Consider the following 26,175-nt stretch of genomic DNA (forward strand, 5'->3'; position numbering starts at 1 on the left):
CCTGATGCATATGTTGCGGAACTGCCTGTCCCTCCGGCTATACTGGCACAGGGTTACCTCACATTTGGCGACTTGCACTGAATGTACCTCCCTTCAGACATGGGAAGTCTGCATACTAGGTCTACATCAGAGTGATCAGAAACAAAGCCAATTTCATTCATCTGAGTCTCCTACCAGCTAAACGCTTGCTAACCATGCAAATGGAAGTCCCTTGCCCCTCCCCACTTGTTGCCTGTGAACAATCCCGGACTGTGTGGGTGGAAATAATTGCCGTAGGTAGAGAGGACATGTTGGGGCTGTAAAAATACCCCCTTGCAAATCCCAAGGACATCATCCTAATGGACTTCCAAACTGCTATACAACACACGGTTGACTCCCCAAACTCAACTCCAGTTGCTACTGCAAATACAGGCTCCCCAGCTGTGAGTGGATCATAAAAAAGTTCATATGCCCCACACCGATCATTCCTCATTCACTCTTTAGCCAATTCCTTGAGTGTCACGTTGCAACTCGGCTTGTATTCTTTACATGGGTGGGTGCGGACCTTTTGCTTTTTTTTGCTTCCCTGTTCTAGTGTAACCTTGTTTGGGACTGTTTATATGGCAATGGACTGTATTGCCTGGGATCTAGGCACATTGCCTGCATGCTAACAAATGCTGTATGATATGCTTCCTGTATATAAAGGAAATTGTACTCCATGTATCATTTCATCCTTTTGATGTACACGATTATTTTTCCCTACTGTATGCAGATAAGGATACTACATTCCAAATGTCAACGTGTTATCTAAAATTTAAAAACTAAAATGTTCAATAAACAGATTTAAACAAAAAAAATGATACTTGGAAAGTATGGGCAGATATAGAACCAAGATTAGATATACGAAAGTACCTATCCAGTAGTCTTTAATCCCAATCACACATTTGTTTTTTTAAAGAGTTGGATCCTATAATAATTTGGAAAAATCTGGGGTTACTGGAAGATTTAATAGAGACCAGTATGCGCAGATCTGCAGAGTACTGGAAGCATGCGCTTTTTAAATGATAAAGAAGTTGAGGTTTTCAGTGTAGCGCAACAGTGATGGCAATCAAGGGAGGACATGTGTATCTCGAGAGAGGCCTGGAATAAAATACATCTATACAATTCCTCCCTATTAAAGGAGGTTGAATAGCCCCCGTATGCAATTCTATACCAAGTGGCTGCTATATAGGAAGTCGGCTCTACTGAATAAAATCAACTCCCAGATACCGATAAAGTGCTTTAGGTGCTCTGGGGTATCTGTTGGACTCATATTTGGAATAGCCCCAAGATAGTGGAATTTTGGGCCTCAATACAGGACTACTGCAGGCATACGGTAGATATTGAATTTCCAAATGATCTGCAGTTAATGCTATTGAGCTCTCCACGGGCACCAATTTCAATACTGAGCATAAGTCAAAACATTCTTTGATTACCCTTCTTGCGAGGTCCATAATTCTCCAAAACTGGAAAACTGAGCTACCTACATTTGAGCACTGGAGATCTAAAAATTTAAGAAAAAGGGATTAGAGCGATGTTATGCGCCAAGGTCAGGATCACACAGTAGATTTCTGAAGCTGTGGGAAGGTATTGAATAGATTGAATATTAACAGGAGCCACATCAGGGGTCAGAAGCTATAATGTACTAATGTGTGTTTCCTCATTCTATATAGAAATACTGTAATACGTAGAAGATTATCTGAGGTTGTATTTGAATTGGTGTTTGAGTAGGAGGAGGAAATGAGATAAATGGCAAGCAGTATTATTATATCTGTAATTTGAGTCACTGCTTGAGCTCCAGACCATTCAGGTTTAGGTATCAAATTGCAACAGTATTTGAGGGAAGTGGCGAATTGTTCACTGTGGAGTTTTAAACTACGCTGCGTAACGTTTTGAATAAGACATGCTGTCCTGAATCTGCTGCTGAAACATAAGATGAACTGAATATTATTGATGTGTTTTTTTCAAATTGTGCCGTGGAACGTTTAAAAAAAATGTGCTGTTAATGAATTTGCTGCCATGTTATAGGATGAATTGAGAGATGTTTTGTAAACGCTGTAACAAGTGGAGGGGGGCAGACCTCAGGCATGAAATGGAAGACATCATGACAAGCTTGAAGAAGGCTTTCATCAGTCTGATCAGTTAGGAGCCAGAATCCTGGAAGAAGTAACAACAAAAGACATGACTGCTAACACCGCAATAACAGAAACCAAGTTTGCTGTATTGGAAACACAAATGGATGCCTTCCGGATAATGTCAGGATTTTGAAACTGGGAAAGAAAGGATAGCACAGATTCACATTGCATCTGATTAAGATGAAAGCAACCATAAGAAAGAAAGGGAGGAGAGAGGGACACCATATGTGGCCCTATACTAAAACTCAAGGAATGCTGGAAGGTAGCAGGAGAAAGAGCAGACAGAGTAGGATCTGGGAAAAGGGGCACTCTTGGCACCACAGATTTCTTTTGTTAAAGCTCTTATCGTTCCTGCAAACATAACACATCTTGAAGGAGTCTAGAAGTAATTCACTGTTGATTTTCAGTGAGGGTAGATGAATACTGCTGCAAGCTTGAATACAGATTACTCTGGCAAAGAAAGCCAGTTGCTAAGATCCTCAACAAGGAAGTTATCTACGTTAAGTAGAAATATCCCTTTGTAATTCCATTCCATGCTGGAGTCCTGGATGACTACATTCAAATGGTTCAAGAGCGTGTCAAGGTGCTTGGCTTGCTGTCATAAACTGGTGATCAGACTGAAACTGGATGTAAAGGTCCTGGGAGCACACAGTGGATCAACTCCAAAAGACTATAGTGCAGGATAAATGGGACCAGTGGAATGATAGGGAAAAGAAGCAATGAAATGAAGTGTATTGTCATTGAAGTGACTTTCACATGATGACTTGGAGCAGAGTCTCCCTCCCCCCCCCCCCACATCCCTCCCCCCACAATGAACCTTCCAATGGGATCCTCTCCGAGATGACTCTGTGGTAGGTGTAAGAGGGATCACATGGTACATTGTCCTCTCTGATTCCATTAATGCACACAGATCTAGTATTTTTTCATGTTATATGCATGCGTCATTTCTATAGCACAAAGCTAGTCACAAGTTATTGAAGCGCTGTACAAGGTCAAAAACCAGCATAAAGTCATTGAGTGTTGGAGAGCTGGCTAGTGTGGACTGATAATGCATTGTGATGTAGCGTTCTTTACAGAGGTGTGTCTTAAACACTTTACTAAACTGGAGCAGCGTTGAGACCGTCCGGATACAGGAATGTTGTTCCACTTCCTAAATGCGTAGTTGGAAAAAGCCTTGTTTTTTCTTTTGTACATTTCTCAGTCTGTAGTCTGATAGTTCCTGGCTGCCGGTGTGTCATCTTTGTATATGATGCAGCTGGTTTTGAAGATTGTGCCCATTGGAGTTTCACCAGAAAGGGGCTGATGTGATCATATTTCTTCAGGTCCTGGATAAGATTGGATGCAGCGCATATGATGTCTTTAAGGGTGCAGTCAGGAACATGGCTTTGCCGCCATCTTCCTGCTGTGAGAGCTTTCAAAGGGGCCTAGCTAGGATCAAATCTCGAGTCTACCTTACCCACGACTAGACCTGTGAGAGTTACGCCAAATTAGGGTTGTTGTGTATATTTCCATATAGGCTTCTGTGGTTGTCATGCTCTATAATGTTAAATAGGTTTATGTAGAGGAGTGGGCTAATAAGCTTAAAGCCAAGATTTATGGGGTCCAGATCCGAGCATTGGTGACAAAGAAACCTGTGGAGGAGGCATACTAATCTCCCACTCGCTAATAAAGAGATTCATAGATTGAATGGGAAGCTTCACTATGACTAAAGGAAAGCTTGGAGCAAGGTTTTAATAGTGGCGTCCTGCATACCATTAATATGCCATTAGGCAGGACCAAAACTCTTTTTGAACTAGCTAGTTCTATAAGGTGTTAGGGATTACCAAGGGTGGGTGTTGGAGAAGTCAACGAAATCTAAGGAGTAAATAGGAAATATTTTAGATCAAGTCAGAGAAATCTTGGAAGAGTTAAGGCTGCCGACACTTAGTGTGTGAAACAACAAAACAATTGAGATTACTATTACTAGTCTGTAATGCATCCCACCTGTTCAGGGATCAATCTGGCTATACAATGACAGTGTGTAAACAGTCAGTGATACAAAAATAAGGACAGTCCCAATCCCTGTTCATACTCCAAAGGGGTACAATTTGGAAAACTAATTAAGTACACTAGAGAAAAGAGATTCTGATTGGGAAGGTACCCTCTACAGGTTGCTGGAAATAGAGCTGAGGTATCCAACGTGATAGATGAGTATTTCGAATTCATCAACACATCAGACACTCCTAAGGCATTCTTGTGAGATGCCCTTACGGCAGTAATTTGGACCAAATTGATGTAGCTGGCATGCTCCAAAAAAAACTCTAATCCATCTTGAGGCAGAGTTAAAAATAGCACAAGTATAAACTTGGGGGATTAGAGCTGATTTGAAGGTAGTGAATACTATACGTTGCCAGCATTACTAGTCGATAAATATTAAATTTCCCTTTTGATCCTCAAGAGAAAATGTACGAGACTGGAATGAAGAACAGAAGCCTTTGGCAAATAAACATAAATCGAACAGGAGCAACCTAGGGTCGTATTACAGTAAGTGCCCTGGGTCCGCAACGGGCGTTTGCACCCACTTTGCGCGCCCCCGGGGCACCTTGGTGTTACAGAAAGGGGAGCAGACACTTGTGCGTCCCCTTCAGTAATACCGATAGCACTGGTGCACTTAAAGCGCCAGCACTACCTTCAAGGGGCATTCCCTCATTTGCATTGGGGCGTTCCCTATTCAAATGAGGGAATTTATTTGCCTCTGCGCCGTATTACAGATGCATGCGCAGAGGCAAAGAAGCTGTCAGGTGGCGCACTCGCAGGTCACCACCTTCTAGGTGGTGCACTGCGAGTGCGCCCCCTGAGATCAGTCCTCCGTAGGGTAGAAGGGTGGTCCTATGGACCCCCCAGACATCCCCTTGCAGGCGGGTGCAGTCACTGACTGCACCCGCCTGCAAGGGGGTCTCAAATCACTTTCAAACGTGTAGGCGGGTTGTCCTGGGGCAGTGCATTCATCGTAATAGGGGGCATTTTCATTGTTTGCACCCGGCACACCTTTTAAAGGGTGCGCCCGGCGCAAACAATAAAAATGCTTAATATGGCCCCAGGTGTATGGTGGGAAAACAAAGACACACCTATTTAAGCCCTACTGTGCCACCCCCTCTAATCTAGTGGCCATATAGATAACACGACTTAAAAGTGATTTGATTTTCCCAGCTGTCATTATCATAGGCAGACAGAGGAGCTGGACTACACGAAATGGAGGAATTCAATTCTTACTGTGATTAAAGTCTGAAACCAATCAAATCCCCAGGCCCATATAGGTTCAGAGGGAAATTATACAAGACCACCTCTGGTAAAATAACCGTAATAATTACGAAGGTTCCAGTCTTGTTCAGACAAGCAGCCGGTTTCCACCAAAGTGGTCATCCCTAAGCCCTGAAAAGACAGTCAGAAGTGTGTAGCTTATTGATCCATCAACATTGATATTAAGATCTTTAGGAAAATCCGATTGTACAGACTGATGCTTCTGTTGCCTTTAATCCAAGTAGTCCTGTCAGGTTTCAACCTGCGTAGATAGTCCTTTATAATATAGACAGGCTACCCCACCTTGATGAAAAACAAAAGGATTAAATATACCTTATTGGCACTCAACGCTCAACATGCTTTTAACAGGGTGCACTGTTCATTCATCACTCTGGTGATGTGTAGATTTGAAATGGGGCAGTCACTTTTGGCAGCGTATTAGCAATCTATCATAAAGCCCACGGCTAAGATACTAGGTGACTGACCATTCTCCCAGCCTATAGATCTGGTACGGTGCACTAAGTAGCAATATCCCATGTCCTTTCAGTTGTTTGATCTAGGGATAGAACCCCTGGCCATAAGAATATGCCTCAGATGCTTTCCCTTTGGTCAAATAATTTCAGTTTTTTGCAGACAACATCCTAATCTCCCTACAAGACCCCGTACTTCAACTGAAACTCTCGAAGAATATGGGTGGGTCCCAGGCTATACAAGTTCAAATAATTATCCATTTATTTATCACAACAAGAAAGTTTGCTTCAAGCAGCTACACCCTTGGGCTTAGTAGGGTTTCTAAGCATGTGGTAATTTGATCTATTGGCAGCATGTATTCAAGCAAATATCCCTGTCCAATTCAATAATATAAAGGAAGATATGTGAAAATGAAAAGATATATATATATATATATATATATATATATATATATATATATATATATATATATATATATATATATATATATATATATATATATATCCTAGCTGTGCCGGGTAGCGGCATTCTAGATGAATGTCATCTCTAGACGACTATATACTTTTAAGATCATAGTTTTAAAGGGAGGAAAGAGAGCCTTGGGCAACCTCCGAAGGGCACTGATCTAGTTTGTGGACCGGGACAAGCCCCAAGAGTGTTACGCAGGCTATAAAAGCTCCAAAGGATAAGGGAGAATTTGGTTTCCCCAACATAGCTGACTAAAATGAGTCAGTCATTTACATGTATTTGGTTGATGGTCTCAAAGAGACCCTAGTAAACATAAGGTTCATATCGACTGATTATTTATTGGGAGATTTTTCGGCGTTCATTGTGGTTATCAAAGAAAATTGGAACTCTGAATGCTTACTGCACATTACAGACACTATTGGAGAACCAGGATCGGATAGCAACACAAAGCAATATTACAAACTTTACATCTTCCATGCCCATACATGATTATAAAATTGAATTCGAACCAGCTAGAGAGATCCTTTCTTTGCAGAAATTTAGTAATGAGTCTACAGACTGATCTAAAAATGTTAGAAGGCAGACTGGTCAGGTCCTTTGAGAACTCCAAAAAGGTGTTTGAGCTGCCAAAGTCAATATATCAGCACACCTGGCATACATCATAATGGATGATCTGGAAAACCATGGCAGCCATGACGCTTTCTGCCCATTTCACCAAGGAAAGATGATTTTTGGGATGCAGCTGGCTGTGTTGCTTGCTATACACGGATAAAGATAACGTTCTTGTTACTGCACAGTGTTCCTGCTTTTCACTTGATTGTGAGGTGGCAAGACCTTTTACCCAAGGTACCCCATTTGAAAGAAAGCCAGATAAAGGAAGTGAAGCACCACCCGCTGGGAACCATAGCACTTAAGGTGTCAGCCATATGCTGACCGCTGAACATGTAGCAGTACGTTAATAGGACGAGTGCAAAAAAAAGAAAGTACTGTTAATCATCGTGAGTTCAATTAGCAAATTTAAAATTCCATACATGAGTTGTCTGTTATGTATGTGAAGTTACATATTACTATTAATGTTTATACACTTAATGTCTGCAATTTGCAGTTGTAACATTTTTTGTTTTTTGTTTTTGTGTTTTAGTGAATTCTGTGGAGATAATCTGAACAGGCGGAAGTTTACACGAGCAGTGAATAAATTGAATGCCAATATACTTTATCTCTGCTTTTCTCAGGTGTGGAGATGTGCATTTGTAATACATTTTTCCTTAAAATTTGGAATTCTGTGTTTTAGAAGTTTCACTTGAGTTTAATTAAGCTTTAGATTTATAAACCGATTGCATGTTTTTCACCTACAAAACGTTTATTTGTACAAATATGTATGTATGTATATATATTCACTGAAAAAACCATAGGTTTCACACACGTTATAGTTACGAATTAGCATTTAAAAAACCTTGCAAATTCACTTAAAAAACCATAGGTTTCACACATGTTATAGTTAGCTGGACATTTCACTCGTAAAAAACCAATGAAATTCCCCTGTTATAGTTAGTGCAGGCAACTATAACTCACGCGACCGCAATCCTCTGCTGATGACGTCAGATATTACATCACTGTATTTAGACTCTTATTTACCCATGTCTTCTTCCATTAATCTTTAGCTATACATATATTACAAATATTTATTTTTCAGAAAGACACATATGTCATCAGTGATGTAATATCTGACGTCATAACGGGGGAATTTCATTGTTTTTTTACTTAGTGTAATTATGTTCTGCCGTTATTTGTGTATCTTGGTCTAAAATTCCTATGGAAAATTGCATAGGAACCCACCTCCTTTCTTGGCCCCTGCTTGATGGATCACCCGGAAACGTTCCAGGAAGCAACTGAGGGAGATTAACTTATTTTTTGGAAAGTTGCTTGAAGGTTTCTCAAACAACACCAAAGTTATTTGCATAAAAATACGCTCTTGCTACGGAAACATCGACTGTCATATAGCTTCACAGTGGTGGCCACCACTGTGTATGTGTGTGTGTATATATGTATGTATATATTTATGTATGTATATGTATATATGTATGTGTATATAACCTCTCTAGGGCCTATGTTGGGATATCTGGAGCCATGGAGGCACAATTGCATTATAATTTGGACACAGGACTTGCATCAGTTGATTTGCAACAACGTAAGGCAGGGAAACCAAGATCAAACACAAGTTAATGTACTGCCTCAGCTTCTAACAATGCCACCTTACTGTCTTCTGGCTGTAACTGTTTGCACAAGTAAATCTTACATGCATATTGGTGTAATGTCTGAAGTCCAGTGTAGCTGAGAGCGGGCTCATTTCCATTTTGGGAATTGTGTACCTGGTGCTTTGGCAGCTATCAACTGTTCCTGGCTGTGCCAAATGTTGTGGAAAAAGGAAGACTTGGCTAGCTATTGCAACCAGGCTTCCAGAACAGTTGTAAGCTTTCTTGTCACACATTTTTGTACCCCAGTACTCAGTATTTTACAAAATGGTCCTGGGTAAGGCAAATCATGCTGACCCCTTCCCCCAGAATGGTCTCTGCTAAGGAGAACCATGCTCACAGCTGACATCTCTAGTAACACAGTTGATTATTGTGATGAGGGTGGTGGGCCAGCGGTCCTCAGGCCTTCTTCATCCTGATTTTTTAAAATTGAGGTAGGCCTTGAATAGCTGTGGTATTACTGTGTTTCCAACTGAAAACGAGGCACTAGAGGTCTAAGGAAGTGTGTATGTTGTATATGCAAGTTTCTTTGTGTGTTTGGGTGTCTGATCTTGTGAGTGTCAGATTATGTGCATGTTCACATGAATGTTTGCCAATGCCTGGTGGGTTGCATGGCTATTTGATTTCATGCTCTGATATATGATCACAGTTGTTGGTGCCTGTTGGCATGCACGAGTGTCTGCTGGGAAGCATGAGTGCCGGTTGCCATATATGGGTGTCTTTTGGCATATGGTTGTTCGATAGTTATGTGGTTCTCTGATGTTGAATGTGGGGATGTATGATGTTAGCTGTGTGGATGAATAACAGTGGGTGTGTTGGCATATGATAGTGGGTGTGTGGCTGGTTGTGTGAGTACACACATGACGCAGGTACATTTTCATTTTTTTATGTAACTGTTTTCTATTATTTACAAACTGAATGTAATATAGGCATATACACAATGGACACTTGCACTGTATGTTCACATTAACCCCTATACGTAAGTGGTGTATCTATAGCGCAAACCTAGCCAAAAGACAGCTGAGGGCTGTGTAGGGTCAAAGACCAGCACAAAGTCAATGAGTGATGAGAGGTAGCTGGTTTGTGAACTGTAATGCATTGTGTTGTAGAGTTATTTAAAGAGGTGCATCTTCAACTCTTTAAACTTTCCTAATTTACAGCAGAGTTGTGATTCATCCTACAGTGAAGTAAGGAAGGTGCAGTATTTTGGTAATCTTCCTATAATTTTGTACCTCATGACCATTTGACAAGATTATTGGCCTTAATTTTAAGATGGCTTTCACTAACTTTGTTTTACACTCTAACTAGAAATAGCCACTCTAATTAAGGTTGTCTTTGGAAAAGCTTCTTTTGATTTTCACCTGTGACTTTGATCCACCATGACTAATGTACATCTGATCGTGGATTACAGAACGGGTGCACGTTCTGGGTTTGTACCAGGTACACATATAAAGAGGTGACCGAAACCCCCCTAAGAGCGTTCCTTCATTTGCATGGGGGATGACCCTCTCAAGCTAGCGCTGGTGCTACATGTGCGCCAGTGCTACCAGTATTACAGAAGGGGCCACACAAGCATCTGTGCCCATTCTGCAATTCATAAAACTCCAAGGGTGCACAAAGTGGGGGCGCACAGCCATTGTGCCCTCTGAGTCACTATGCTTAATACGGCCCCCAGATTTGGAAGGCATGTATGGATCTGCCTCATTTGGTACTTCCTTAAGGTTGGCTTATTTCTTGTCCAGACATTTTTGCTAATTGTCCATGCTGAGTTATTTCCTTGAAAAGAGTGGGAAATTTAAAAACGGTAAATAAATCCTCTGACTGGCTAGATATTTCTGATGTTTTTTAAAAGAAAGATTTGCTGGATTCCCTCTGAAATTTGTTCAAAAAGCAGTAACTTGTTTCTCTTGCATTTGATCATGAATCTCATGATGTTCACAAATCAAAGGAGTCAAAGCACAGGATATGGGTGCTTTTGCCTTATGAAAACATGGTTCACAAACATTTAGACTGCTAAAAAAGAAAAGAGCAGCTGTGTTTTTTTAATTTGTTTTAATTTATTATAATATTCAACATCCCCAGCCCACAGGAGTGTTGGGGGTGTGTGTATTTTAATAACCCCCACCTTGCCCAGGATTGTATCCCGCCACTCTCGGTGTGTGGGAGAGGGTTAAATTCAGAGTGGGACAGCTACCTGGCTGCTGCCTCTGCATCCTGTGCATAGTTTCAAACCTGTTGCTGGGTAGATTGTGTGCCCAGCTCTGTTTTCTCAATTGAAAATCCAACTCTGGGAGAGAGGCTTTCTCCTATCCCAGCGCTGTTGCATATTCAGAATACAGTGCAGGGTCATCTTGGGCTAGGTTGGGTGGGGTGGCTGGAATAAACCACTGAAAAAGTATGCAGTGTAGAAAAGGGCCAGACACTACCACACACATTTAAAGCCGGATTGTTGCAGAAGCTTGTACCCCCACCACCTGCTCCTGGACATGATACAGCAGATATGAAGAGCTCTTCTGACCTCATAGAGACATTTTCCGTATAACCAGTTTCCCATGGCCAAAAAATACTACCAGTTTGAGGTATTCAAGACCATGCTTGTTGAGTTTTGTGGGTATGGGAAAGGTAGGTATTGTTGAGTACTACAGATATGTTATGTTAATAAGTCTTATAAAGCGTGCAATTACACGGAGTGTCATGGCGCTAGCTGAAGAAAATACAGCAATAAGTCTGGATTAGCAGGTGTTGAAAAGCCAATTTTTCAGCTGTTTCATAAAGTTCAGCAGATTGGAAGCATTTTTTATATCTGGTGGTTAAGAATTCCAGGCTTTCACCATGCCTAGAAAGAAGCTCCTACTGCCCCAGTGGGACAGCCAGAATCTGGGAACAACAATGAGTTTAGCAGAGGCCGATCGTAGGGTTCTGACTGGGTTGTACCACTTGAAGCTATGTTGCAAATAGGTCAGACCTAAACCGTGAAGCTAATCTCTGTTTGATGGGAAGCCAGTGTAAGTCTTTAATGGCTGAGGAGACAGAATGGTATTTTGGTAGCTTTAATAGGAGCCTAGCTGCCGCATTTTGCAAAGTTTTTAGCCTATTAAGAGTATATTGGGGGACAGTGAGAAATAGACCATTGCAGTAGTCTAATTTAGAGGTGACAAGTGACGCAATTAGGATTTTCTGCAAATGTCAAAGGATGAAAGGAAAAATCTTTTTTAACATCCTTAAAGTATAAAACATCGAGGATGAGAGAGCATTGACATGATTATTGTAGGTTAGCTTATGATCAATCAGAACTCCCAGATTCTTAGCTTTAGTGGCGGGAGTGGGCAGATTACCCATTTCTGCTGGCCAACATGAGGACGTCCAAAAGAGTATGATTTCGTTTTTTATCAACATTCAGTTTAAGACAGTTCCTACTCATCCATGTAAATACAGCTTGCATACAGTTGTGGAATCTATTGCTGACTCCTTGATCTTTTTTGGTCAGAGATACGACAATCTGGGTGTTGTCTACATAGGATGTTAAAGAAAAACCAAAGCTTTAAATGGGGTTGGCAAGGGGTGTGATATAAATATTAAATAAGGTAGGGCTGAGTATAGAGCCCTGAGGAACTTCAAAAGGAAAGGGGAACAATTGAGAAGCATACTCGACAAGCTTGACGGATTGTTCTTTATCAGTGTGAAAAGATTTTTGAAGGGTCCATGCAGTACCACTAACATTGATTTCTGATAGGCAGTTTAGCAGTAGTGTATCAAAGGCGGCCGAGAGATCAAGCAGGATCAGTGCTGCACCTTGGTTCTCTTTGATTGCGTTGATTAAGGCTGATAGTGGAGAGATCAGACAAAGTGTTGCAACCCTCTTTATCTCAGTATCTTACTTGTTTTGTAGTGGTACTGAGTGGGAGCTAGAGAAAAGAGAGTTTGAATAGGTATGCCTTGAGGTGGCCAGTTTACTGGAAATGTTCTAAGTGTGTATGGCCAAAGAATAAATAGGTGCTTCTAATATTTCCCTTTTCCCAACGCTACATGCAGTTTAGGGGATGGGACAGATTTAAGTCTTCAAAATCAACGGTAGAGGGAACGTGGTATTTTATTTCAGTGTGTGCTTTGTGCCAGCGACGAGGATTTCAACCATTCGTGCTTGTTTTGTCGAGATGTTAAAGTCAAGAATAGGTTTAGAATGATTAATTTGAGTGTTTAACATATCTGGCCAACCTATAACTTCACTTAGAAGATGACTTTTCTGAAGGTGATGGCTTTAGAAAATGTACATTTTTAGGAAGTAAGGGCGGAGATTTGGGGAACGTCAATACATTTTCTGTTTCGAGTAAGAGCAGTGTTTCTTTGACACAGGAGGAGCTCTTGTGAAGGAAAGATGGAAGAAGTCTCAGTCCCTGAGATGCCAGCCACATCATATAGCCTATCCAATAGTACAGAGTGGTCCAGGGTGTAGAGAGCAACAAACAAGTCCAAAAAGGCACGAATGGTCGAGGACATGTGGTCGCATATGGTTTGGATATCATAGGATTAACACCAGGTTGGTTTCAATGCCAATTCATTGATTGGAATACAGAATGGATTCTGTGGAGCGGTTAGTGTGAATCCTGGTGTGCTTGCAGTGGAGTAGGGTTTTTCTTAGAATCTTCATAAGGAAGGGAATGTGTGAGGTTGTGTACTTATCTGTGCTAGAAATATTAACTGAATTTTATATTTAGGGAGGTGCTGTTGGTTGTATCCACCTTGGCTTGTTTCAGTCTGTATTAAATAGTTTCTGTACTCCTTTTTAAGCATTTTCAAAATTGAAATCTTATGCACTGCTTTGTCTTTTTTGTTCCATGCAGCATGTAAATTTAGACCTGCTGCATCCCTTGCATACGCTCAGGAACCTAATGTACCTGGTCAGCCCAGACACTGAAAGCTTGGGCAGGTGAGTTTACATTTCTTGGTGTTCAGAATTTGTTGTGAGAAATATCTTCATAGTGTTACAGAAAAAGTAGTTTAAATAAATCCTTTATATGATCACAGACCTCATACTATCTCTTTGACCCATGTTTTCTCTCATTTTGAACTTAAGCTTGTGGAATCTGTTTTTCCACAAATCGTCAACATGTCATGAATCATAAGAATGACTCTAGACCACTTCAAAAATGTTGTGAAAAAACAGTCATACAAAGCCAACTGGAAACAGCATTGAATTGTGTATTCAAGGCAGAGGATTATTTGACCATCCTCTCTCTGGAGTCCTGCTATTCATTGGACCAAAAACCATAATAATGGATGACCATAAACAGTTAATCTTTGCTAGAAATTATAGCAAATCGATCTAAGATTATATGCAATTGGTTGCCAGGCTGCTAACAATGTACTTTGACACTTCAGGCTACTGTACACTGATCATTAATAGCTGTACAAATCACATTTATGTTTTGGTACTAATATTATCAGATTGCCTCTTAATGGCATGGGTCTACTGGTTCGTGATCAATCCTTTTCAGAGGCTTTTCAGAGTTTCTTTTGATGGGTTTTGGCAGCAGATGCCTTCTATGGTTGAGGTTTTTCTTTAGAAGTTGTTAAAGGAACCATTGACCGGACACCTTGTGGTTGAGTTTTTTGAGTTTAGGTGGGGCAAGTTTATTTGCAACTTTTGTCTTGATGATGTAGTTCTCTACAACTCGGGTAGTGTCTTTGTTTGATGACATGAACATTGAGGTTATTTGGAACTTAATAGGGACTGGTTGACGTTATTAAAGACTCTGGCCAAGAGCCTATGATTCCTGGAGGTTCTGTGGAGAACTGCACCCCCTCCACCTTTTTTTTCCATCTCCGTTTTCACAGATAATTAAGAAACCTGAGGGAATCGTAAAGTCAAGTACTCGCTGGAATGTCAGTAATAGAAGGTTAAGTTTGTGGGACTGGATCAGTTCTTTATTTTCATTGCAGTAACTAGCTGCTGATCTCCATTTGTGGAGTGGGCGATTGAGAATAAATATAACGAATTTACAGACGGGAGAGAAGATGATGGGGACATGTAAGAGCTTTTGAAAGATTGTTTGGATATTTTTGGGGCAAGCCGCAATTCACCATTCTCTCTTGAATATTGAAACAAAAGAGGCAACAACTGTTAAATCACAGGAGTGGAAGTGTTGGTGGATTGAGGATTGCTATCATCATCATCTGGAAGAGGTTGAAGGGGTCATGTGTAGGGTGGTATCTAGAGAAGACAGTAAGAGCTCTGCATTAGGTAAGTGCTTACTGAGTAAGGTGGAAATGAGTGGGGTTCTGAGTCAATAGTAAGCTGGGAGGTGGGACAGTTTGCCGAGTGATTCAGGGAGTTGTCATCCTTGGCAATAGTGGGGCATATAGTTTTATTGGTTTGGGAGAGAGCTTCTTGAGATCCATCAGAAGGATTGGGGAGATCTGAGAGAGCAGGTGAGAACTGAGTTTAAATTCAAGGGACTTCAAGGCACTGGTCAAAACAATTGATGAGGGTAATAGTTTCACATTTGATAGATGAGTCAATTTTGTCAATGAAGGTGTTCTGTTTATGGGTAGTCTGAGGAGTCTTTGCATGGCAGAGGGATTCTGAATGGCAGGGCCAAGCATTACTTGTTTTGTAAGTTCAGTTAGGATGGGGGAGGGAGACAAAGGGGATTCCAGTATATTGGTAGGAGGGCAAAGTACTTTGCTTGCAGTTCTTGGAGCTAGATCTATGCCAGAGTGGACGAGCTAGAGGAGTCTAATTGAAATAGTAAAGTTCTGGAGCTGAAAATGATTCTATCTCCGAGATGAGGGGATATTTCTTTGGTTGGAGTTGTGGGGGCTTTCTGTGTACGTGTATCAGGCTAAAGAGGACATTATGGAAGCATCTTTGGAGTGAAAAGTATGTTCTGTTGAAGATCTGATGGACAAGAGGGTCGAGTCTTTGTGAGTTGCTCTGTAGAGAGGATTGGAGGAGAAGGGGAAAGGATGACAGGTAGTGGAGGAAAGAAGATGTTTAAGTGCCCTTCCGGGCAGTTGAGAGAGGTAAGAGGAGTACTGGTTGAGGAGAATTGAGACAGGCAGTTAGGCTAGACAAAGGAGATGGCGATGCAAGGATGACTGAGTTCAGTGAGGGGAGTAAAGGAGTGGAGAGGCCAGTAAGAGAGTGTAGGAGTGGCTTAAATTCATAGTTTAGGAGTGTCAGGACATCTTCCCATTGTTCAAGATTGAAATGGAGAACTTTCCACTGTTGAGGGGAAATGAAAAATAAATTTTCCATGCGGAATGTTTTGTTTACATCTATTGCTTGCACCTCTTTAGAGAATTTCTCCCAGAGCGAGATGTTGTGAGTGAAGAACAGGAGGTTACTTTTTAGGCATCCTTTATGAACACAGTGGTATTGGTCAGTGAACAGTGTCTCTGGTAGTCCTCTTATGATTTTGTACTTGATGTACCTTGAAACATTCTTGGAGAGAATGGGTGGACATTTATTTTGCATGATTTAAGACTGACTTGGGATAGTTTACCAAAGACAAGAGAATTGTTAGGTGGTCTACACTGAGTGGGATTATCATAGATCTATATTGCCCTTCTGGAGCGCCCTTTGTGAATTTGTTGTATATAAAATGCGAGGGATCTACTTTTCTGAGCTAGGAGGGGAGCTGATAAAGGGAGTTACAGATTTGTGGTTCATGGGCTGTTCAAATCAGTGATCAAGGCTTTTAAAAAATAAAGCATCTGGCTATTGATAGATACAGCACATAGTTCAGGTACATGAAGATTCTTCGTAGACAGGTAGCTGTCCTGCAATGACAATGGATATTTAGAATTCAGTTTTATGGCTGTCAAGGATTTAAGCATGCAGGATCTTTGTTGAAATGTAGTTTGTTTGGAGTTACCAAGAATGTTCTAGATTAATGTACATTCCTATTAAGAATTCTAGCGCGCAAGTTCTATTCTATCAGCTAAATGGCGGCACAACCAGTGTCCTGTCAAAAAGAATGGCTTAATGAGTTCTCTTATTGTTTCTTGGCATTTGCTTATCCAGAAAGGCCCAAGATGGCTGGGTGAGGAGTACTCTTTCTTTGTCAATGGCTTACTCTCATCCAGGAAGTCCCGAGATAGCTCGGCAAGTGAGTCCTCTTTCTGTGTCTATGGCTATCCTATTTGAGGAAGCCTCAAGATCCCCCAGAATTCCCCAGTTGGCTCCATGGGGAACACTGCTTGCAGTTAGTCTATCGAGGGACTGGGTGTTGGGTATGGGGTCTGGAGCAGGCGGGTCTACGGCGGTATTCCAGAGCTCAAGGAGAGAGAACGAGCATCCCGCCACAGCAGGGGCAATTTCTGGATGCAGAACCTACGCTCTGGAGATCCATGGCTGATCTGGAACCCCGCTGCACTGTAGATGAGGCTTCCAGTGGGCAGGGAGCAAAGGTAGATGTCTAAGAAAAGAAGTTACACCATCAGGCAGTCCCCAGCCGACAGAGCTCTTTAAGGGGCTCCTACTTGTCAGTCATACTAGTTGAGACCTCCAAGGTTTTAAGCTTTCTTGACAACAACCAACAATAAGAACACTGGTGTGTCAGACTGCCGCGTTATAACACAGAAATAGTGGTTACATGCAACATGGTTAGAGACTTCACTAAACCCAAGCTATGGCTATTTTTATCATAGTTGGCAACCCAAGAAAGAAATGCCTCTAACGAACCTATAATGATTAGTCCCCTCCAATCCCACAGATATCCTGAAATTGACTCGCTCTCTTACTCTAAAACAAGAATTATCCTAAAATGAATACAAATATAACCATAAAAATGCAAGCTTTAGGTGGAGATGGAAATGCATTGAAGATGGGAACACCCCTCTCAGCTGGTCTGCAGTTCCATTCTGCTACCCTGAAAATATGTTGTAGGTTGAGAGAGATGTTCTTTAGCCCATTGACATGTACCATTTTTCACTCCCACTCTGTTTCATGTATCACCCTGCATCCTAATTGGTGGTACTTGTTAAGACTCAATTTAATAAATTGGAGATAAGAATGTGCGCAGCACCCAGTGAATTGCAGTTGGTTTCCACCAGTTTGAGGAATGGGCAGCTTCCACTCCCTTGTGCTCATTGCGTGTCTAAGACTGCCCCAGAACTCAGGAGAATGATAATGGTAGTAATCATACAAAGGCAGGGAGTGTGATTAAGCTTGATAGGGATTCACTTGTTTCCAGTACCATCTTTATTGTGAGTGACTTTAAACATATTACACAGGGCATATCTCACGCCACAGAAAATCGGAGGCCTATACCCAGGAGTGTGCTCAGATTGTATTGTATGCTATTATTCCCCTGTAGATTTCCGTCTTACAATCTGGGACTGCCCCCTCCTTGAGTTTTGGAACACAATGTAGATCACACTCTCAGCAGTTGCGAAACAAGCATTTGCAGTTAGAGCTGTTGGCATTGAAAACAACAATGTTTTTTACTTTTGTTTTTTTATTTGCAGTGGAGTTAATATATTTTCATAGCACTATTGCCAACGGGATAAAAAACATTGTCATTCATTTTCAATGCAAACCGGTCCAAGTTTTACAAATGCGAGATCTATTGCATTGGAAATGCAATCTGTCTCGCATTTGTTGGAGTTGAAGTTATTGTATTATAAATGCCAATGTTTTTGACCTCACCATGTTGCATGATGCAATACCATATGTGGTGAAAAGAAGTCCCATGGGACCTCTTTTGGCCACATATAGTATGGCACCCTGCAAGGTTGGAGTTATTGGCATTATAAATGCTAACGTTTTTTACCTGGCCATGTTGCAGGGTGCAGTCCAATATGTGGCCAAAAGAGGTCCCATGAGACCTCTTTTGGTCACATATGGTACTGCACCCTGCAGACGATATGGTAAATCCACCCTACCCTGGTCACATATGGTACTGCACCCTGCAGACGATATGGTAAATCCACCCTACCCATAATGCATTTCATGCAAGACATACCACAAGTACATTCAGATAGCTATGTCCATACATACAATTAGTAGCTTTGAAGTGTGACAAAAGAATTATTACATTAATTCCGGATTAGGTGGTACTGTGTGAAGCCTTGCTTGGGACCAAGCATGTGTCCTGCCTGAAGCCCTTTAAGAAAATAGTGTGCTGAAGCTGTAATTAAAACCTAGGGACTTACAACACAAGTAGCTAAATTGAACACCACTGAAGCAGTGGCATAGCTAGGCCTTTTGCCGCCCCACAGCCATAAGAGCGGGTGCTTGTGAACGTATTCTGCGTTTACCATATCGTGCATCCGCAGGTAGGAGTGGGGAGGCTACCGCCCCCAAAACTCGTGCCACCCAGGGTGGATCCCCCCCCCTTGCTACGCCATTGCACTGAAGCCTGTCTGTTGCTCATGTCAAAATTGAAAAAAACAAAAGTTAGTGTGGCACACTGTTTTCTGCAGTAATATCTAGATCAAGTTTTTTCAAAAAATGTGTTCAGTTTTGGTGCATATGGGTATCTCCCTCTGACCTGAGGGCACTCGGCTACAGGGATACACGCCGGAGCTGTTTGAGCATCCAGATAGAGACACCGAGATGACGGTTTAATTGTTTTCACCATTCACGATAGACGATTGACTTCACTGAAACGTGCCCCTTTACAAGAATTCACGTTTGATATAAGAGTGTTATATATAATGGAGACGTCTGCGGTGGCACATGAAGTGCTTGACGAAATTACGGCACTTTTTGAATGATTCCCCTGACAAAGGGCTTCAACCCGAAATGCATCGGGATTATGGGAATATTCCAAATCTGATGAAATGAGAATGTTTCATAAAGAAAAGCTGTCGCACATGAAACAAATTGCATGATTGTACCAGTCCACAAGTGTGCTGTAATGTGGTAAATAAAAAGAAGACTTTTCTTCAGTTATAACTTCGTACACGTTATTGGAAAGATTTTTAACAATTTAGAATTATCCTGGTCACCTGACCCCCAGGAGTGCATAGTGGGGATGCAATTTATGGTCCACACAGCGCTCTTTACGATTGTTACTCATGTCACCCAGGTCTCCAAAAACAAGAGTGACATTGAAGTTCATAGACCTCCTTTGGCTCCTGATCAAAAGTAGTATAACTTTGCGCTGAGGATCTGCATACCTCCTGGAGCAACCTGGAAGGCCAATGCGCTCTTAAGAGGGGTGAAACCCCGAAAACGGTCCTAGGATGCTTGTTTCTGGTCCAGGAAGGACCTGGCTTGGCAGTTCGGACTGGACTGTTCCCATGAGGCACAGGGTCAGGACTGATTTGCATATGGCCAGGTCTAAACTGGGGTGGCATGGTGAGCAAAAGAATGATGGATTTAACCCAGATCTCTTGACTGGGGGTGAATGTTTTGATTTGTTCTGCATTCCGTCCATCAATTGTGTGTCTTTTGCTTCCTCGCCCTAAGTGCGCCAGGTATGCCCATACGTGGGTCCTGGGCTCACTGTGCCACTGGAATCAAGCTATCCTGGCTGAAGAGGGGTGAAACCCCGAAACCGGTCCTAGGATGCTTGTTTCCGGTCCAGAGAGGACCTGGCTTGGCAGTTCGGGCTGGACTGTTCCAATGAGGCACAGGGTCAAGACTGATTTGCATATGGCCAGGTCTAAACTGGGGTGGCATGGTGAGCAAAAGAATGATGGATTTAACCCAGATCTCTTGACTGGGGGTAAATGTTTTGATTTGTTCTGCATTTCGTCCATCAATTGTGTGTCTTTTGGACAGAAGCATGGAGTTGGGCACTCCACAGGGAAGAGCGGTACAGCCCATGATGAGAGACCCCTGTGAACCCGCTTCCTGTATTAATTTGCTTAAACTATCAGCCTGAAGGACCCTCAATAAGAAAGGGACGATAAACACACTGGAATATGCCAACCCACTCCACTTCCTTCCTTCCCCTGCCCAACTACAGGGGCCCCCCATGTACTACACACCCCTTTCATAGACGAGAGGCCCCCGCCTCCAGCCATTGTATAGCAGTTTCAAATTTAGGCATGCCCTGCACATACTGCCCAGCTGTTGCTGCAATCAAGAATCCCTGAAACTGCAACCATTCTTGCTAATACCCTTGGATTCTGAATGACAAATTTTATCTGTGACTGGATTGCTACAGTATTCTCTGGAGGGATGAACTCCCTTCCTGTGCTCATGTGAAACGGCTCATTGCCTTTCATGCTCTGTCCTAGTAATAGAGGTAATTTTGTTTTGTTGATGAGGAATTCAAAATACAAGTGGCATCAGGCAACTATAATGCAAAGGAATCGCTGATGATCCACTTAAATTAGTAGATGAATGTTTGCATATGCTAGGGATCCCTTCAAGTACTTTTCCAGGATCATAGGACCGATTGCTTGATGTGTTGTCATCTTGAAAGCAGTATATTGACAAACCTGTTGACCTCCATGAGCCTTAGAACTGGAACTCTGAAGTGGCCTTGGTGATCTGTACTTGTTTTTCTAAACATCTTTATGGTAGAGATACCATTGCTCTGGGGGATCCAGTACAAGCTCCAAGGTGGAGTCTGAGTTTAATATCTGCAGCATGCACTGGTCATGGTTTCACTCTTCTTAGTAACTTAATATGTCCAGTTTGAACCTATGGGAGTACCACAGTCTTGCATAGGAAAAGGAATATGGCTGCTGTATTAGGGCCTGGGACGGATTTTTCACATGAAACACCACACCCGCCATGGGCCTTCTAAAATGGAACAATTTAAAGAAGAAATCTGAAATAAGATCATAGCTTTCTTCCCCTTAGATCCTCCAACTCTGGCCCAAGTAATATGTACACGATAAGTGTAGCTGTATCATTACATTCAGTTGTGCTGCATCCAGTTTCCAAGCACTGAACACAGGACTTAAAATGTAGTCAGAAAAAAAACTGACCATTTGGTCCATGGACCTTTATTCTCTCGTGGTCTGAATAGCATCATACAGTTAGTGGGAACAATAAGTGAGTTGTAGACCAAATGAGAGCCAGATTATGAGCAAGTTGGCGAGGTGGAAAAGACCAGTAAAGTGCCTTCATGCTTTTGATCCATTTGTTCTAATGGAATGACTGTGAGCTGGAGATCAATATATTGCATAATAGAATTTACTCTCTAGTGATTAATGGTGGGAGGGTTGAGTGATCATCTTCTTTCCGTTCTTTGACCAAGATGTTTTAATTGCTGTACACATGAGCAGTAAATGTATCTCTGTGATCAGTATTTGAGGAAATCATCACTCTAGTGAGTGTATTTTTGGCCCTCAAACCAAAGGACTGCACTGATTTATTACAGTTCTTTTTAGAGGAATCTGGGATTCCCTTCTAGCCTTTTCCTGATGTCCTGCATACAACCCTGTGTGGCAGCCACTACTAGCCTTCTCCTGATGTTCCTGCATACAACCCTGTGTGGCAGCCACTACTATCATATTTATATTATCTCGCAGATTTCTCTTAGAGGAGGCACTTGGGGAAGTTCCACATTCTCGAACGCATCTGAGGGGTTCAATAGTGAGCATTGGCCCAATGCGTCCCCCCATTCCAAACTGCATATCTGATCATAGCATGCAGATTGCTTGCTCATTAGTATGTATAACCCATCATCTATTTTTACAGACACCTCACTTCTGTTCCAATTTAGGCCTTTTCTCCACTGTGTTTTAAAAAAATATATATTTTAATTGTTTTATGCGTTCAACAAGTACATGAACATACACATCACAAGATTCCCGATCACCTCAGAGTTTGAACACTGCTGAACAACAGCAGCAAAGTCCATATCATCACCCCCTGTCTACTCCATCTCACTGATCCTCCCATTCTCTTGAATTCTTGTGTGTGGGCCACTGAAGCGAATAATCTCTACCCTCCCAGCTAGTATTGGACAGTGTTGTCGCAAGAGTTTGTGATACCTTGATATAGTATTCATTTTCATGTCACCCTTTGCGTTTTCCTTGATATAGTATAATTTGAAATGTGTTTCTGTATTGTTTTCGATCTTACGGTGTGTGTTGCAATCGTATACGATTGCAACACTCTCCATGAGATTGAAAACAATACAGAAATAATTAATAGGGATGACCTTCTTACATCTAAGATCAACAAATTTCAATTGATGATATATCAAGGAAACCGCAAAGGGTGACATGAAAATGAATACTATATCGTGGAATCACGAACCCTTGCGACAACACTGTTGAAAATCCGATAACTCTATTTAAATTTGTTATGTGAAATTAACAATAATATACATCCCTAGAATTGTGTAAATATGTACAGAACATTTAACTTTACCTGTGTGCTGTCCGCTCCCATGAAAATAATTGGAAATAGTCTGTCTTTAAAAGAATGGACTAAATGAATTTAAAAAACTGCAACTCCCAGGAGGCCACATCATTCACCAAGAGAGGAGTGGTATATAAACAGGATGATTAGAAGTGTCCTCCAACCGTGTGCAAGGCCCTGCGAGGCCGAAACACGTTGGTGAGACGGACTGGCTTGGTTTGAATAATAAAACATCGTAGATAAAGGATTCCCGAGTGCGGCGTACTTTTGTTTAAAAAAAAAAAAAAAAAGATATATATATCTCTCAAAAGGTTCTCCGCTCCTACTTCCCACGTACTCGAAATACCATGGGCACGGACCACAGCTTGGTGCAAATATTGTATTATTTATTCAGGACAGTCTGCCATTATATATTATGGTCCAACCCTCTTGGCTTGGTAGCTATATCTCCAAGATTAACATTAAGAAGAAACTTGTTAATAAACGGCAAGTTTATCCATAGAACCCACATGTTTATCAGAGTAATGCAAGAGTGATATATGTAAGTGCATGTATTCTGCAATTGCATTTCATAAAACGTTTTTAAAATGTTTTGAAATTCTTATTTTAACTTGTGTTATGCAGTAATTTGGATTGCAATAATAGTGCAGCCTGTCTGCTCAGTAAATAAAACAAGTGCAATGTGACTATAACAACCAGCAATCATCCATGTGATTGTACTTAAATGCCATTTGGAAAAGAACAAATCATGTTGGAGCATTTATCGGATTATGAAATCTCTGAACATTTCGAAAGTAAGGCACACATACTTAATTTGCATCTCACTTTAACTGTGTGTTTAAGGCTGCATGCTTTGACTTTATCTATTCATTACATTCAAATGAATCGTTTTGTCGTAAGAATTTCCAATCAGAAATTAAAGCCACTCAAAATATTAAATTAAAACTCAAAGCAGTGATTATAAGTGTTCCACTGATGGTCTGCCTTCATGTCAAGAATGTCCCTAAAACAACTGGAATCTGTGACTAATTTGCCCTCTAATTTCGTGTGAATATATTCCTATTTTCCTGCAGATCTGGTCCTTTTGAACTCAGCGCTGACCTGGAGGATTCAATGGAGTTTGTTGATCCCGGTGATGCTGGAGATACTGATGAGAGTGGAGATGAGTACGTAAGCGACGAAGAGACTGACTTAGGAACTGACTGGGAGAATTTGCCAAGCCCCAGGTTCTGCGATATACCTTCTCAGCCTCAGGAAATGTTACAGAGCCAGAGTGCACAGCTGACACTGCCCATTGCCAGCAGCAGTGCGGGTGGAATGATCTCTTCTGCTGCCGCTTCAGTAACCTCTTGGTTCAAGGCTTACACTGGACACAATTGAACACTGTGAGAGAAAGAAAAACTGATTCCTTCATCAAATCGCTGTAGTTGATTTTACTTTGAGTAGTGCCTGAATAAAGGTTAATTATACTATTCTGGAAGGAGGATACTTTCTACTCCCGAGATTTGTGAATACACGTTTGCAATTACAGGAAGATACACGCCTAAATACATGGATAGGAGGTGGATATTTATCCGCGGTCTTGCTACCTGAACTTATCAGGGGAAAAATTGTGTTTTTCTGTTCCCATAAACCGAAGAGAGCGGTCATTTAACTACTCTGATCAGGTTTTACTAGTTTTGCCTGACGTTTGCAAGATCCTTAGTTTTAGTGGGTTTTCGCATTAAATTCTTATTTTTTGTAACAAAGCCATGCTGTCAATTATTAGGCTCCTGCTCCCACAAATGTGTGTATCCACCAACAAAGTATATTAAGTGAAGTTTAAGTGAGTTGACTGAAAAACAGTTCCAAAATTATGCATTGCTTAAAAATGAAAGTAGGTCTAAATTATGAAAAATGCAGTTATGCTTTTAAAATCAGTCTGTTGCGAATATCGAATACAATTATTTATTTAGCACAATTGTTCAAATGTTTAACTCTGAGATGCTCCAAATCTTTCTGATAGTGGGAAAATTTCAGAGTATTCTCAGTTTAAGATCGAGTCTTGGATATATTTTATCATTCATAAATTGATATGAAAAGTATACTTGTCTGCCTCAGAATATCCTATTAGAGGTGATCTAAAAGAGTGTCAGGTGTTACCCTAACCACATATGACCATTACAAAAACAGGTGATTATTAATCATATGTTTAGCTCAGCAAGCACAAATGGAGTTGGATGGCCAAGACCAGAAGGTTAATTAACTCATCTATGAAATACTGTAGTGCTAATGTGACCTGCTTAATTCATGGTGAATTTGATGAGTGGTCTCTCAGTGGCGAGACCCTAACATTGATGTTAACACAATGCTGATGCCAATACATGCCAATACAGGATTGGACTAAACTCAGCATCGACGTAGACCTATATCTCAACTTGGACAGTCAATGGCTATATACACTTTTCAATGCATCAATGTAGAGGCAAGCTCATTTGCCTCCATTTGGAGTCAATTTAGGTCTGGGATAGCAGCAATATGTCATTGATGTATACAATAATCTGCAGTCAGTAATTGATTTTCAAAAGTATCTGAAAAGTATCCGAGAATTAGGTTAAAAGGCAAGTGTGCTGAACAGGAGTACAGATGAGTTGTCTTGTTAAAATGCAAACGTTGCATCATTTTACCAAGCTCATAGCTTGTTTTGTTTTGTTTTGAGTAACAGCATTTACTTTGTTATTTCTGCCAACAAAGGTCAGTCTGTGCCATGTTAAAATAGCCTCACCCTTCAAGCCTCATCCATCTTCAAAGCAAAACTGGTACTCCTGGAATCCTTTTGAATCTTTGACTTTGTCAAAGAGATGGTGCAGGACTACCAGTAACTATACGTTATCGTCATTACTGAGGCATTTTGACCTACTGCTCACTTGAGGCATCAATGGTCCCTTTAAAAGGTTTTTTTTCTCTTACATAGCCCTTTACTTCTCCACATGTTTCTATACAATACACAATCACCTTTATGATCAAAAGCAGCCTGATATAATTGCCATAATGCTCCTCACTATAAGATGATTATTCCCGTGGTACTGGTGGTTCATTGTTTTCTGTTGACCCTTTTTTAAAACAGGGCAACATTTGGTGAATTAATGTTGGCATTTGTTTCTGTAAAAAAAGCTTTAGCTTTCTAAAAGCTTATCACATTTGATTGAACAAACTATTGTGCAGAAAACCTTTCAACTGTTATGCAGATAACGTTTCGATGCATTGAACATAAAAGTGGCTAGTGGCGACAAGA

At 41.2% G+C, this 26,175-nt stretch overlaps 1 protein-coding gene across 1 annotated transcript in view; it reads left to right on the forward strand.

Annotated features, from left to right (window-relative positions):
• Positions 1-24,375, forward strand: part of ATG14 (autophagy related 14) — a 199,593-nt gene extending 175,218 nt beyond the window's left edge. The window contains exons 8-10 of the mRNA XM_085626789.1: positions 7,513-7,603; positions 13,465-13,550; positions 23,975-24,375. Coding sequence (XP_085482915.1) covers positions 7,513-7,603; positions 13,465-13,550; positions 23,975-24,281 — 484 coding nt within the window. The 3' untranslated portion in view covers positions 24,282-24,375. The remainder of the gene's footprint in view (positions 1-7,512; positions 7,604-13,464; positions 13,551-23,974) is intronic.
• Positions 24,376-26,175: the final 1,800 nt, after the last annotated feature.

Source organism: Triturus cristatus, chromosome 9 (genome assembly GCF_964204655.1).
Source record: "Triturus cristatus chromosome 9, aTriCri1.1, whole genome shotgun sequence".
NCBI lineage: Eukaryota > Metazoa > Chordata > Amphibia > Caudata > Salamandridae > Triturus > Triturus cristatus.